A 14,744-nucleotide genomic window follows, 5' to 3' on the forward strand; every position below is an offset into this window, starting at 1 on the left:
CTCATGCATACTAGGCAAGTGTGCTAACACTAAGCTACATCCTCAGCTCCTAAATATTAGTTTATTTAGCTACAGGCCTGTCTATACCTCTAGATGCATGACAATAAATATTTTGAGAAGTAAAGGGAACCACAAGATCAGTTTGCTAGAAAGCTATGCTGCTGTATTTACCCATGGTTTCCAAACAAAACTCCTACATAGAAACAGCTCAGTATAATGATCAACATTTTCTACCTTTCATTTTCCCAGTTAGGGAGAAAGGAACAGCTGGATTAAGCATGGAAGACAGGAAAAAATATTTTTAAAAACAGATCTGAGCAACCATGTAAAGAAAACAGAGCCCAAATCAAGTGCCCCAGACCTCCAGGGAATAGTTCTACAATCTAGATTTCTTTGTTTGCACATCTGCAACTTCTTGGTAACTGAAATCAACTGTCATTAAGACTTGACACATGCATGCATCACTAGTTAACAACTATCACAAAAAAGTTCAGAGAAAGAATAATTCTTAATAAATAGGAAAAACAATTAGGATTGGGGATGTAATTCAGTGGTAGAATGTTTTTCTTAGCACACACAAGGCCCTGGATTCAATCTCTAGCACCACCAAAAAAAAAAAAAAAAAAAGGAGGGAGAAATCTAGAACTTTAATAAGTTTTATATATAACATGTAACAGATAAATATTTGGAAGGCTAACCAAACTACTCTGATCTTTTGATTTCCCTCCTCCTCCTCCTCCTCCTCCTGTAGTACTTGTTATTGAGCCCAGGGAGTGCTTACCATTGAGCTACATCCCTTGCCTGTTTTATTTATTATTTTGAGACATGGTCTTGCTAAATTGCCCAGGCTGGCATCAAATTTATAATCCTCCTGCCTCAGCCTCTCAAATATCACTGGGATTACAAGCCATGGGTCACTGCACCTGACTTGTATGGTTGATGTTATTGTTTTGATACTTGGAATTGAGTCCAGGGATACTTCACCACTAAGCTACATCCCCAGCCCCTTTTATTTTGAATGCTAGAGAGGGTCTTGCAAATTTACTTAGGGCCTTACTAAATTGCTGAGGCTGGCTTTGAATTTGAGAGTCTCCTGCCTTGGTCTCTCAAATCACTGAGATTACAGGTGTGCACCACCATGCTAACTCTCTTTCTTGGGTGTTTTTTGTTTGTTTTTGCATCAGGGATCAAACCCAAGGGCACTTAATCACCAAACCACATCCCCAGCCCTTTTTATTTTTCATTTTGAGACAGGGTCACACTAGGATGCTTAAAGCCTCACGAAATTGCTGAGTCTGGCTTTGAACCTACAATTCTCCTGCCTCGGCCTCACAAACCACTGAGATTAAAGGCATGCATCACCACACCCAGCCCTTTATTGTTTTTTAATGTTACTAACTTAAAGGAAATAAAGAAAATGGAGATTAATTGTTTCTAAGAATAATAATGTGTTAGATCATCCTTAACATAAAATGAGTAAATAGTATAAGGATCATCAAACACTTATGAATATAAAAACTGATATTAGACCAGAATAAATTCTAATTATTTACCTCCAACAGTATGTTGAGGGTCGTTTCCAGTATTAATATCCAAAAAAGTCCCAGTTCCCATGGTTAATTTCACATCTCCTGTCTGGAAGCAGCACTCTCCGAACATGGCTGATTGCTGGTCGCCGACCTACCAAAAGTGTTCAAATGTAAGACCCACGACCCTTAGCAGTGGTCCATTTTATTATTTTTCACTGCCTCACTTATTGCAGTCTTGCAATTAAATATTTATGTTCTCATTTCACATAAAAAAAAAATAACATCCCAAAGAGAACAGGGAGCAAAAACTACAGGACAGGAGTCTCTCTAGGATTAGCATCATGTGCATAACTAATGTGCCTTGGTAATTTTTATTTTGGGGATTTTTTTTTTTTGGCCTCAGGATTTTTTAATGGGAAACCTACTTCATTACTTTTAAGCATCAGATAAATAATCTTAGAAGTAAAGGTCAAAATAAAAACTGTATAGAAAAAAAAATTTAAGATTTTTTTTTCATTTTCATCTTACAGAGAAAAATTCACTAGTCAAAGTAACTGACTGCACAAGTTTCTCTTTTATTAAGAACGATGGATGTGGGGGGGTGCTAGAGATGTGGCTCAAGTGGTAGCGCACTCGCCTGGCATGCGTGAGACACTGGGTTCGATTCTCAGCACCACATAAAAACAAAATATCCACCTAAAACTAAAAAATATTTTTTTTAAAAAAAAAATGATGGGTGGGGCTGGCGTTGTGGCTCTGTGTTAGAGCACTCCCCTAGCATGTGCGAGGCCCTGGATTAGACCCTCAAGCACCCATAAAATTAAATACATAAAATAAAGGTACTTGTCCAACTACAACTAAAAAATAAACATTAAGAAAAAAGGATGATGGGTGCGGCTGAGGATATAGCTCTGCAGCAGAGCACTTGCAGGAGTGGCTGGGTTCTACCCTCAGCACAATTTTTAAAAAAGGAATGATAGGTAAATGTTTAAATAGAAACAGACCTAAGTCAAAACCATCCCTTTCCCAGCCATATATATGTATGTGTATTTTTTTCTTCTCATCAGCACCAGGGTGATTTAACACAGGAGTCCTTTACCACTAAGCTACATCCCAGCCCTGAGACATGATCTTGCTAAATTGCCCAGGATGACTTTTAACTTGAAATTTTCCTGCCTCAGCTCCTGAGTAGCTGGTTTTACAGGAGCCACTCAGCTCCAACTATATATTTTTGTAGGAAAATTATATCATTTTGTTAATATAAGTAAATATAGCACACATACAGGAATATTTATTCATTTACATTTATTAAAATTTTTTTCAGTGCTGCCTATTGAACTCAGGGCCTCAGATAAGCACTTTACCACTGAGAAATAGCCCTAATCCCTAATCCTACTTTATTTATTTATTTATTTATTATTACAATGTTGCTATGTTGTCCAGGCTAGTCCAGAAATTCTGGGCTCAAGTGATCCTCCTGCCTTACCATTCCAGGTGAACCTATGCAACTGGCTTTATAGGACAATTTTTTTTTTTTTTTTTGGTGGTGGTGCTGGGATTTAGCCAAGGGCCTCATGCTTGCCAGGCAAGATGTCTACCACTGAGCCACTTCTCCAGTCTTATATGGCAAGATTTTAAAAACTAAGATTAATCTAGGGCTGGGGAATGTAACTCAGTGGCAGAGCACTGGACTAGCATGTTCAAGACCCTGGGTTCAAGACTCAACACAATAAATAAATAAATAAATAAACTTAATTAAATAAAAAATAAAACTCATATAAATAACCTTTTTTTAAAAAATTATTCCAGTTATACCTTAATCTAATGCTGAACCTAACCCTCAAGTGAGTAAGACTCACTCTTCCTAAATGACCATGAAGCTGTAACTAGGGATTAAATTCCCTTTCCCTTGTCTGCTCTGTCAGCTACTATGGAGACTGTCCATCTAGGGACACCGAGTCTCTGCCTCCTGCTTATGCTGCTACCGAAAACAAAACGCAACATTTGAGTTTCTTTGCAGCCTGATAACAGGTAGCAAATTCTGGTGGTTTTCCAAATTTTGACTCTTGATCTAGCTAGAGAAAAAGAATATACTGATGAAAGGAACTTTATAAATCAAACATAACAAAATTAAAAATTTTTTACACCAGCTTTTATACCAGTAGATGCTTGGTAAGGATTTTATAAAACTCAAATACTACTTTCTCTAATTTGAATTGTTCTATTACTTTTGTGAATATATTGTACCCAATACAAATACTGGCCCCATCATTGTTTTTATCTCATAATATCAAATATAAGCCACACATTACTCAGAATACATCTTTAAAAAATTTAACACACTCTTTCTGGAAGACAATATATAAGTAAGTTGGAAAAGATCATGAGGTGCTTCCATGACAGAGGCTGGTCCAGTGGTCCCCTTACTGAAATACAGAGGATACTTGTTCATGTCCAGGACCCTTGAACTTGAAAAGGAAAAGGATACTTTAACTGATTTTTCTTTGGTGCTTGGATGGAACATGGGTACACTAAGTAGAGCATGCCAGTCAAGTGCTCCACCATGAGCTACACCCCAGCCCCGTTAGATTACTTTGACCTTACTCTGCCAAGGACGTCTGTCTCTCTTAAAGTGAGTTCCAGATATTCATATATTCATTTAGTTTCTACAATACAAAGAGAAACCCTCGTGTTTTGCACTTACCAAGGCAACTATTGGTATAGGCACACCAAATATCTCTTCATCCACTGATCCAAAATTGTGGCTTCAAATAAGATTGATTAAAAAGTTAGTTATAGCTCTAGAAATATTAACTCTAAAATTCAGCAAACTGTTTTCAGCAGAGGCCAACAAGTCAGATATGAACATACAAACACCTCAGGTATGTGATAAAATGCTTTTCCCCAACTAAGCAAAAATCTTTCAAGGACAATGTTGCTGATTTTCACGTCTGATGTTCATTATTACCTGGTGTCCTTCACGGGAGGCAGGAGAGAGAGTGGTACAGAAATCATGGAGGTAATGAGCCTGCTCCAACACATCTATACATGAAAACACAACATTAGAACACACATATCTACACATTTCAAACCTACGTAACCATCTCAAAACACTATATTGTACAAAATAATCACATACAAGTTTCACTAATTATAATAAATTAATTAAAAAAAAACTAAAACAACCCCACCTAAATCTTTCAAAAATTGGCAATTGAGAAAGAAGAAATCATCTTTACCTCATATGGATCAAAAAGTCCAGTTGTACTGGCATTTGAAAAATCCGTGGCATACTGAGAACCTAAATTACATGGGAAATACATTTATTATCAGATAATGTAAATAAATATCTATCCTTAGTTTATGATCTATTCCTTTGTCTACTTTCAAATTCATTCCAAAATGAGTATTTTTCCAAAATAGTATCCAGAGAAATTTCCCTCTTGATATTTGTGAACTTTTATAGCTTATGAAAGCACTTTCATGGACAGTGCCACTTTCTGATCCCCAGTTTGAAGATGAGAAAAGAGGCTCAGAGCTGCTAAGTGAATGCCTACAATAGGTTATATCCAACTGCAGTGTGGCAGATGTGGTACTCAACTCAAGTTTTACCACTCTGAAAACTGAGATTGTTACCCAGTCTTATATTTGAGGTTCCATCATTATTTTATTTTATTGGTACTGGGGATTGAACCCAGTGGCACTTAACCACTGAACTATATCCCTAGCCCTTTTTTACATTTTATTTAGAGACAGGGTCTCCTGAGTTGCTTAGGGCTTCACTAAGTTGCTGCGGCTGGCTTTAAACTTGTGATCCTCCTGTCACAGTCTCTCAAGCTGAGATTACAGGTGGGCACGATAGTGCCTGGCTATCACAATTTTAAAACCATCCTCCTTTTAAAACAGATCTGAAATACATCTAGCTTTACCACAACATGTAGTGGACATCAAAGAGTAGTATGTCTGGGATATAGAAAGGAAAAGGTTAACTTCTACTCTATTGTAGGCAATCCTCTCTCAGTCTAACTTCATTTACTTGAGATAGATCTATCAGGTCACCTTTACCTTTTGTGAGCTTGTATAGCAACCAGGTATCAATAGTCCCAAAGCAACAATTTTCTTCTTCAACTGCCTTCTGTACCTTGAAAATAAAACAGCATAAAATCAATTCAGTGCAGATCAGTAGATATATACTATAAAATTTAATGTATTCATGTAAGAGCAATTTTATAATATATTCCAAACAATTTTAAGCAATTATCATAGTGTGAGATTTATGAGGGAGTAGCTTTTATTTTCTGTATGGTATTTCTGAAGGGCTTTAAGCTTTATACCAAGCATGTGCTACTTTTGTAACTAAAAATAAAAGCAAAGCACATATTTTTTTAGTTTAGATATACAAATACACGAGTGTAGCCTAAAGCAGGGATGTCATGTTGCGACTAAAGGGCCAAATCGACTCCATTGTCTGTTCTTGTACAAGTTAAGAATGGTTTTTAAAGAGTTTGTTTATGCAGTGCTTAGGATTAAACCCTGGGCCTCATGAATGCTGGACAAGTAATCTACTACTACTGAGCTATACTCCTATTCTTTTTTTTTTTTTTTTTTTTGTGGTGCTGCGGATTGAACCCAACGCCTTGTGCATACAAGGGAAACATTCTACCAACTGAGCTATATCCCTCGGCCCCTATTCTTTTTAATACCCCAAAGAATAATATTTTTGAGGGGGTACCAGGGATTGAATTCAGGGGCACTCGACCACTAGGCCACATCCCCAGCCCTATTTTGTATTTCATTTAGAGACAGGGTCTCACTGAATTGTTTAGTATCTCACTTTTGCTGAGGCTGGCTTTAAACTCATGATCTTCCTACCTCAGCCTCCTGAGCCACTGGGATTATAGGCATGTGCCACCACACTCAGCTAAGAATAATATTTTATGACATATAAAAACTATATACAATTTGAATTTCAGTGTCTATAAATAAAGTTTTCTTGGAATCGAGCTATGGTTTTTTGCTGATAGATTACCTATGGCAGCATTTGTGCTACAATGGCACAGCAGTTATGACCCAAATCTTATGGCTCTCAAAGCCCAGAATATTGCTATCTAGCCATTAGAGAAATACATGCCAATACCTGGCCTAAAGCATGGTAGTTTTTGTGTGTGCAAAGGAAAGAACCCAGGGCCTCTGCACGTACTAGGCAAGTACTTTACCACTAAACCACATCCCTAGCTCTTTTAATATTTTGGAGACAGGGTCTTGCTAAATTGCCCAGGCTGGCATTGAATGTGCAATCCTCCTGCCTCAGCTTCCAAAGTAGCTGGGATTACAGGCAAATCCCAGGGGTCTATGACAATGCAAAAAAAAAAAAAAAAAAGAAAAAGAAAGAAATAATAATGGTAGACCAGTAACAATGAAAATGTAATTATTTTCAAAAGACATACTTGTATACACAGAACAACCCTCAACAAAGATATCTGATAGGCAACTAGAATAACTGAATTTAGCAATATTACTGAATTAAAGGTCAGGTCAGAAAAATAAGTTAATTTTTAACATAGCAGATCAAAAAAATTGAGAAACAATAACTAGAAAGATTTGTTAAAATAGATATAAAAGAAATCAATTACCTAACTCTACAAAACATTTCAAAGAATCCTACAGAGACAATAATGGAACAATATTTAGAGAATTAAAGAAAAATCTAGGGGCTGGGGATGTGGCTCAAGCGGTAGCGCCTTTGCCTGGCATGCATGCGGCCCGGGTTCGATCCTTAGCACCACATACAAAAAACAAAGATGTTGTATCCACCAAAAACTAAAAAAAATAAATATTAAAAAAAAAAAAAGAAGGGCTGGGGATGTGGCTCAAGCGGTAGCGCACTCGCCTGGCATGCCTGCGGCCCGGGTTCGATCCCCAGCACCACATACAAAACAAAGATGTTGTGTCCGCCGAAAAACTAAAATAAATATTAAAAATTCTCTCTCTCTCTCTCTCTCTCTCTCTCTTAAAAAAAAAAAAGAAAAATCTAAAAAAGAGGGATTAAATGAGTGGTAACTGAAGGGATAGGGTGTAGCTAGAGGAGGTGGGAATTGAGACATGGCTTTGGAGTACTTATTTATTATCTGTAGAGTAGAGTCTGTCTCAGCTTCTTGATCATCCTGCAAGCTACTTCCCTCTGCCACACTCTTCGGCCACGATGTCCTGCCTCACCTTAAGCCCTAAGGAATGGAGCCTGCCGTCTATGGTTTGAGGCTCCTGAAACCCTGAGTCTTTAAATAAACCTTTCCTCCTCTACAGTTGTTCTGGCCAGGTCCTTTTATTTGTAGCAGCAACAAAGCAGACTAAAACAACTTATGAAAGGCAAAAAGAGGGTGTACACAGAATAATATCTTCATGAGCTCAGACTAGGAAAGAATTATCCAAAAGGTCACAAAAAAGATCATATATTAGGAATAATAAACTCATTACTTTAAAATTAACAACTCCAGCTGCCCCCCCAACAAAAAACATATCACAGAAGGCAAAGGAAAACTGGAGAAAACATTCATAACACATACCAAGCAAAAATATCCATAAGTGTGAGGAATATGCAAGGAAAAAAGAGAAAACAGTTTTTAATTGTAGAAAGGAGACTCCAATAGGGCTGGGGTTGTGGCTCAGTGGTAGAACGCTTGCCTAGCACGTGCGATGCCCTGGATTTGATCTTCAGCACCACATTAAAATAAATAAATAAAACAAAGGTATTGTGTCCAACTACAACTAAAAAATAAATATTTAATAAAAATAGAAACTCCAATTTCCTGAATGATGTATAAAGAGTATATAGAAATCATTGCTTCCATTCTTATAAGAAAAAAAAAAAGCTGAGAAAACTGAAAATCAACAACTCCTCTTTGATAACATCCCAGAGTTGAGGTCACAGAGCAAATACCTGTCCTGAAAACTACAAAGACGGGGCTGGGGTTATGGCTCAGTGGTAGAGCGCTTGCCTAGCACATGTGAGGCACTGGGTTCGATTCTCAGCACCACATGAAAATAAATAAAATAAAATTGTGTCCACTTATAACTAAAAAAATACATATTTTTTTAAAAAATGAGCAACAACCCCAATGCTAAAAAAATTTTTTTTAGAAAGAAAACTACAAAGACATAGGTGAATACAGAGAATAAGAGCTTGCCAGAAGTATGTGCCACTGCATGAAGCATGGTAGGAACACTTAAATGGTACCAGATTAATTGCCATGAACTAGCTTGAGAGATACAGAGTCCCCTCTCTGAGGGTGTGCTTCTTGCAGGGAAAAGGGAAAGGTAATCATTGGGAAATGAGCCTCAAGTGCTCCGTACTCCTAAAAAGTGGTCTGCAATCAGGAAGCTGTATTGCCAGAGCCTAACCAACTTCAGTTTTATTGGAGCCTAATGGATGCAGGGACAGAGCTATGTTCAATTTCAGCCCCTCTTGCCTTCTTGGCTCACCTGAAAAGGTATTTGTGAAGGGACACAAGTTCACTGAAAGACTGGGACCCAATCACAGGATTGTAGAATGCTTCTGCTCCCCACAATCTTAACTACAACATCACCAGAGTTCTGAATTACAACAGGGAATTGTAGCTAAAAGAACAGGAAACCTCAGACCTTATTTAAGAAGCCCCTAGTTAGGCATGGTGGTACATACCTACAATCCCAGCTACCCAGAGGCTGAGGCAGAAGGATCACAAGTTTGAGATCAGTGTGGGCAACTTAGGTTGACCCTATCTCAAATTTTTAAAAAAGGGCTGAAGCTGTAACTTAGAGGTGAGTATTTCCTAGCAAGTGCAAGGCCTAGGTTTAATCCCTAGTACTATTAAAAAGAGAGAGAGAGGGAAAAAAAAAAGTCATCTCTAGGGAAACCCAAACAGGCAAAGGAAGATAAAAACAAGAACACTAAGGAAAAGTTTAGAGTGAGCTATACCATTAATGTAGATTGGACATGTTTGTGTCATTCCACAATGTCAGAATTTACAGGATAACAACACAGGCACAAGCTACATCAACTTCATAGGCTTCAATTCTCCACATCCTGACAGTTACCTTGGTGTTCTCCACAGCCTAATTCCTGAACAGATTAATATAAAACTTCACGCAGAAAGCCTAGTTATCTAGATGGAACTGGAGACCATCATGCATAGTGAAATAAGCCAATCCCCAAACACCAAAGGCCAAATGTTCTCTCTGATATGTGGCTGCTAACCCACAATAATGTGGAGTGGGGAGAATAGAAGTTCACTAATTAGACAAAAGGGAATGAAGGGAAGGGAGGAGAGAGGAATAGGAAAGACAGTAGCCTGAATCGGACATCACTTTCCTATGCTCAAACATGAATAAAACACCAGTGTAACTCCACATCATGTTCAACCACAAGATTGGGAAGTTATACTCCATTTATTTATATATGCCAAAATACACTGTTATATATATCTAAAAACGAACAAATAAAAGAAAGAAAGCCTATTTACCTCATTTCTTTTTTCCTATTTATTTATTTTAGTTGTAGGAGGACACAGTACTTTTGTTTTTATGTGCTTCACACATGCCAGGTTTCACACATGCCAGGCGAGCGCTCTACCACTGAGCTCCAGCCCCAGCCCTTTACCCTAAATATCACATTTGGCTTTCAGCAAAAAAACAACAAATGGCAAGCTAAAAAGCAGAACAAAATCTGAAAGATCTGAGGGACAAGGCAAGCATCAGAACCAGATTGCAATAAGGCAGAGATTTTGGAATTATCAAAAAAGGTAAAATGCCTAGGACTAATATGCTAAGGACTCTAATGAAAAAAACAGATGGGTAATGTAAACAAAGATAAGGAAACTCTAAGAAAGAAAAAGGAAATGCCAGAAATCAAAAACACTAGCAGATGGTCTGGAGTTGTGCTCACTAGTGGAGCCCTCACCTAGCATGGGTGAGGTACTGGGTGTGATCCTCTCAGCACCACATAAAAACTAAGTGAAAAAAATTAAGGTATTGTGTCTGTCTACAACTAAAAAAAAAAAAAATACTAACAGAAATAAGAAAAGCCTTTGAAACTCATCAGAGGACTGGAAAGAAAATCAGAGATCTTGAAGATATGTCAATAGAAACTTCCAAAATTAAAAAGCAAAGAGATTGGAAAAAAATAAATAAGAATATCCGAGAACCATGGGACAATTACAAGAAGTCTAAGACACGTATAAAGAGAATATCAGAGGAGAGAAAGGAACAGAAGAAATGTTTTCTGTAAAAACATGACAGAATTTTCTAAAATCAACAACAAATACCAAATCATATATTCAAGGAAGCTTAAAGAACACCAATCAGTATGAATACCAAGAAGTCTACACCTAGTATATCATATTCATACTGTAGAAAACCAAAGACAAAGAAAAAAATCTTGAAAGAAGGCAGGGTTTAAAAAAAAAAAAACTGATACAGAAAAATCTAAGTTGTAACTGATGAACAGCTGGAGGCTCAACTGCAGAGAAGGTTGACCAGGAAGGGAATTTGTAGTGCAGTGAAATTACTGGGTATGACACTGTAATGGTATACACATGTTATTGTCACACATTTGTAAAGGTGTATAACACAAGAGCAAATCCTAGTGTGAACTACAGACTTCAGTTAATAACATCAAGACTTCAGTTAATAGCAAAATGTCATTATTGGCTAATGAATTGTAACAAGCACACTGTCCTAATACAAGATGTTAATTATTGGAGACACTGGTGGAGGTACATAGGAACTCTGTTACCCACTCAGTTTTCTGTAAACTGATCAAAAATTAAAAATCTACAAATTAAATATTTAAAGAGTGGGCAAAATATCTGAACATATGCCTCACCAAAGAAAGTATACAGATGATCAAATTCACTATGAAAATATGCTGCATATCATATGCCATTGAAGAACTGAAAGCAATGCAATATTATCATATACCATGAAAACAACAATCTGCTGCACACCTATTAGGATGCCTACAACACAAAACACGAACATTGAATGTTAGTGAGAATATGCAGCCACAGGAACTCTCATTCGCTATTGGTGGGAGTGCAAAATGCTACAGCCACTTTTGAAGACAGTATGGCAGTTTTTTATAAAGCTAAATAGAGTTTTACCACAATTGAGCAATTGCACACCTCAGTATTTACCCAATGAGGCACACATTTATGTCCATAAAAAATCTACATACAAAACAGAATTTTATTCATTATTATAGTTTAGACATTAAACATCCCCTAAAAGCTTATGTGTTCAAGAGTTGGTTCCCAAAGCAGCAGACTTCAGAGGTAGGGACTGCAGGAGTAGACTATGAGGGCCCTGACTTCATAAATGGATTAATCCATGTACAGACTCATAGCTTAATGGGTTTGGGGAAAGGGGTTTTTTAATTCAAGTAAGCTCTTTCTTTTAGCTCACTGGCCACAGAGAGGTGAGCAGCTTTGTTCCACAACGTGCTCCCTGCCACGATGTTTTACTCTGCCATAGACCCACAGCAATGGGGCCAAGAATCTGGACTAAAACCTCTGAAACTGATCCCAAAGAAATCTTTCGTCCTTTTAAAAAAGTTGTTTTACTCAGTTTTTTTTGTCACAGCTACAGAAAGGTGATTAACACATTCAAAAATTACAAAAAACTGGAAACAACCAAGGTGTTTTTCAACAGGAACTGAATAAACAAACTGTGGTAAATCTAAACAATGGCATATTATTCAATGAAAAAAAGAAATGGGCCTGGGCTGGAGTTGTGACTCAGTGGTAGAGCGCTTGCTTAGCATGCGTGAGGCATTCGGTTCGATCCCAGCACATTTAAAATGAATAAATAAAATAAAGGTATTGTGTCCATCTACAACTAAAAAATATTTTAAAAAAAGAAAAAAATGGGCCTTACGTACGTATATGACTGCAGCCCAGTGCTAAGTCTACAACATGTTTAACCAAAAGAATGAGAAATTATGCTCCATTTATGTATGATATGTCAAAGTACATAAATGTATTCCACTGTCATGTATAACTAATTAGAAGAAATAAAAAATACATTAAAAAAAGAAATGGGCTATCAAGCCACAAAAAAAGACACGAAACACCTTAAATGTACATTGATAATGAAAGAAGTCAACATAAAAAGGCCAGGTACTGTATGATTCCAACTATATAACATTTAGGAAAAGGCAAAACTATAGAAATAATTTTAAAAATCAGGGGTTGCCAAGGGTTCAGGAGTTTAAGGAAAGGAATGAATAGGTGAACCAGAGGGAAATTTTAGGGCAATAAAACTATTGCATATGATTCTTAATGTGTAGTCCAACAACTGTAACATGTGCCACGTTAAGGTAAGATGCTAAGAACAGAAGAAACTGTGTTGGGGGTGGGAGTATATGGGATCTCTCTGTCCTTTCTGTTCAATGTTTCTATAAATCGAAAATTGCTCTAACGTTGAAATCTATTAATTTTTTTCCTGGACAAAAGACTTAAACAGATGCTTCACAAAAGGATGCACAAGTAACCAATAATTAGCACAAGATGATCAACTTTGTTAGTAATTAGGAAAATGTAAAATAAGTACATGATGAAATAAAGAAGTGTGATTTCAACACTGTTTCTTTTTTCAAATTGTTTTTACTATTATGGGTTCTCAAATTTCTATATGAATTTTAGGATCAGCTTGTGTGCTAAAATTTTTTTAAAAAGCTATGGATTTTGGTATGGAAAATACTGAAGATCACTATAATCTTTTTTTTTTTTTTTTTTTTAATGATGCTGGGGATAGAACCCAGGGTGTTGTACATGTGAGGCAAACACTACGAACTGAGCTACATCCCCAGCCAGGGGATATCTTTACCTTTATTTCAGCCTCCATTGATTGCAAACAACATTTTTTGTAGTTTCTGTAAGTTTTGCAGCTCTTTTGTTAAATGGATTTCTAAGTTTTTTGTTGTTGTTCCTGTTGTTTTTGGGGGGGGCATCAGGGATTGAACTCAGGGACTCTTGACCACTGAGCCACATCCCCAGCCCTCTTTTGTATTTTATTTAGAGACAAGGTCTCACTGAGTGCTTAGCACCTCACTTTTGCTGAGGCTGGCTTTGAACTCGCAATCCTCCTGTCTCAGCCTCCTGAGCTGCTGGAATTACAGGTGTGTACCACTGCACCCAGCTGGATTCCTAGGTAGTTTGTTCCTTTTTTTTTTTTTGGTGGTGCTGGGGATTGAACCCATGGCCTTGTGCATGCGAGGTAATTAGTTTACCAACTGAGCTACATGCCCAGCCCATATTTTATTCTTTTTGACACTATCATAAATAGAACTGTTTCCTTTATTTCAATGAATTTCTAACTCATTGCTAGTATATAGCAATTGATTTTTGTATATCGATTTTATACCCTGCAACTCTGCTGAACTTATTAGTTGTAATCATTGTCTCGGAGATTTCTTAAGACTATCTATATAGACAATCATGTCATCTGGATCACAGAGATACTTTCACTCCTTCCTTTCCAAACTAGCTGCATTTTATTTCATTGCTTAACTGTGTAACTGCTCCAACTTATAGCCTCCAGTAAAATGTTAATTAGAAGTGATGAGCATGGATATCCTTATCTCATTTTTGAACTTACAGGGAAAGCACTCAGTCTTTTACCATTAAGTATAGTGTTTGCTATAGGGTCTCCACAGATCAGGTAGAAGTAGTCACCCTTTTTTTTTTTTTGGTACGAGGGATTAGACTCAGTGGCACTTGACACTGAGCCACACTCCCAGCCCTATTTCGTATTTTATTTAGAGACAAGATCTCACTGAGTTGCTTAGCACTTCACTTTTGCTGAGGCTGGCTTTTAACTCTCAATCAGGTCCTCTTATCTCAGCTCCTGAGATGCTGGGATTACAGGCATGTGCCACCATGCCCAGTTGGCCCTAATAAGTCACCCTTTATTCCTACTTTGTAGGGTTTTCTACATCTACTGACATGCTCATGTATTTTCTATCCCTTATTCTATTAATTTGGTATATTACATTAGTCAATTTTCAAGTGCTAAATCAACCTTGCATTCCTACAATAACTCCTACTTGGTCACAGTATATAATTGTTTTTATTTGTTGCTAGATTTGACTTTCTAAAATTTTGTTGAGGATTTTTGCATCTATATTCATAAGGGATATTGGTCTGCAATTTTGTGATGTCTTTGATTTTGGTGTCAGGATAA

The 14,744-nt window shown here is 37.1% G+C and overlaps 1 protein-coding gene across 1 annotated transcript in view; it reads right to left on the reverse strand.

The window, feature by feature from the left end:
• Positions 1-14,744, reverse strand: part of Gk5 (glycerol kinase 5) — a 79,422-nt gene that overhangs the window by 35,722 nt on the left and 28,956 nt on the right. The window contains exons 6-10 of the mRNA XM_005328073.5: positions 5,595-5,670; positions 4,769-4,830; positions 4,498-4,571; positions 4,234-4,294; positions 1,554-1,680 (exon numbers count right to left, since the gene is read on the reverse strand). Of these exons, the coding sequence (XP_005328130.4) occupies positions 1,554-1,680; positions 4,234-4,294; positions 4,498-4,571; positions 4,769-4,830; positions 5,595-5,670 (400 nt within the window). The remainder of the gene's footprint in view (positions 1-1,553; positions 1,681-4,233; positions 4,295-4,497; positions 4,572-4,768; positions 4,831-5,594; positions 5,671-14,744) is intronic.

Source organism: Ictidomys tridecemlineatus, chromosome 3 (genome assembly GCF_052094955.1).
Source record: "Ictidomys tridecemlineatus isolate mIctTri1 chromosome 3, mIctTri1.hap1, whole genome shotgun sequence".
NCBI lineage: Eukaryota > Metazoa > Chordata > Mammalia > Rodentia > Sciuridae > Ictidomys > Ictidomys tridecemlineatus.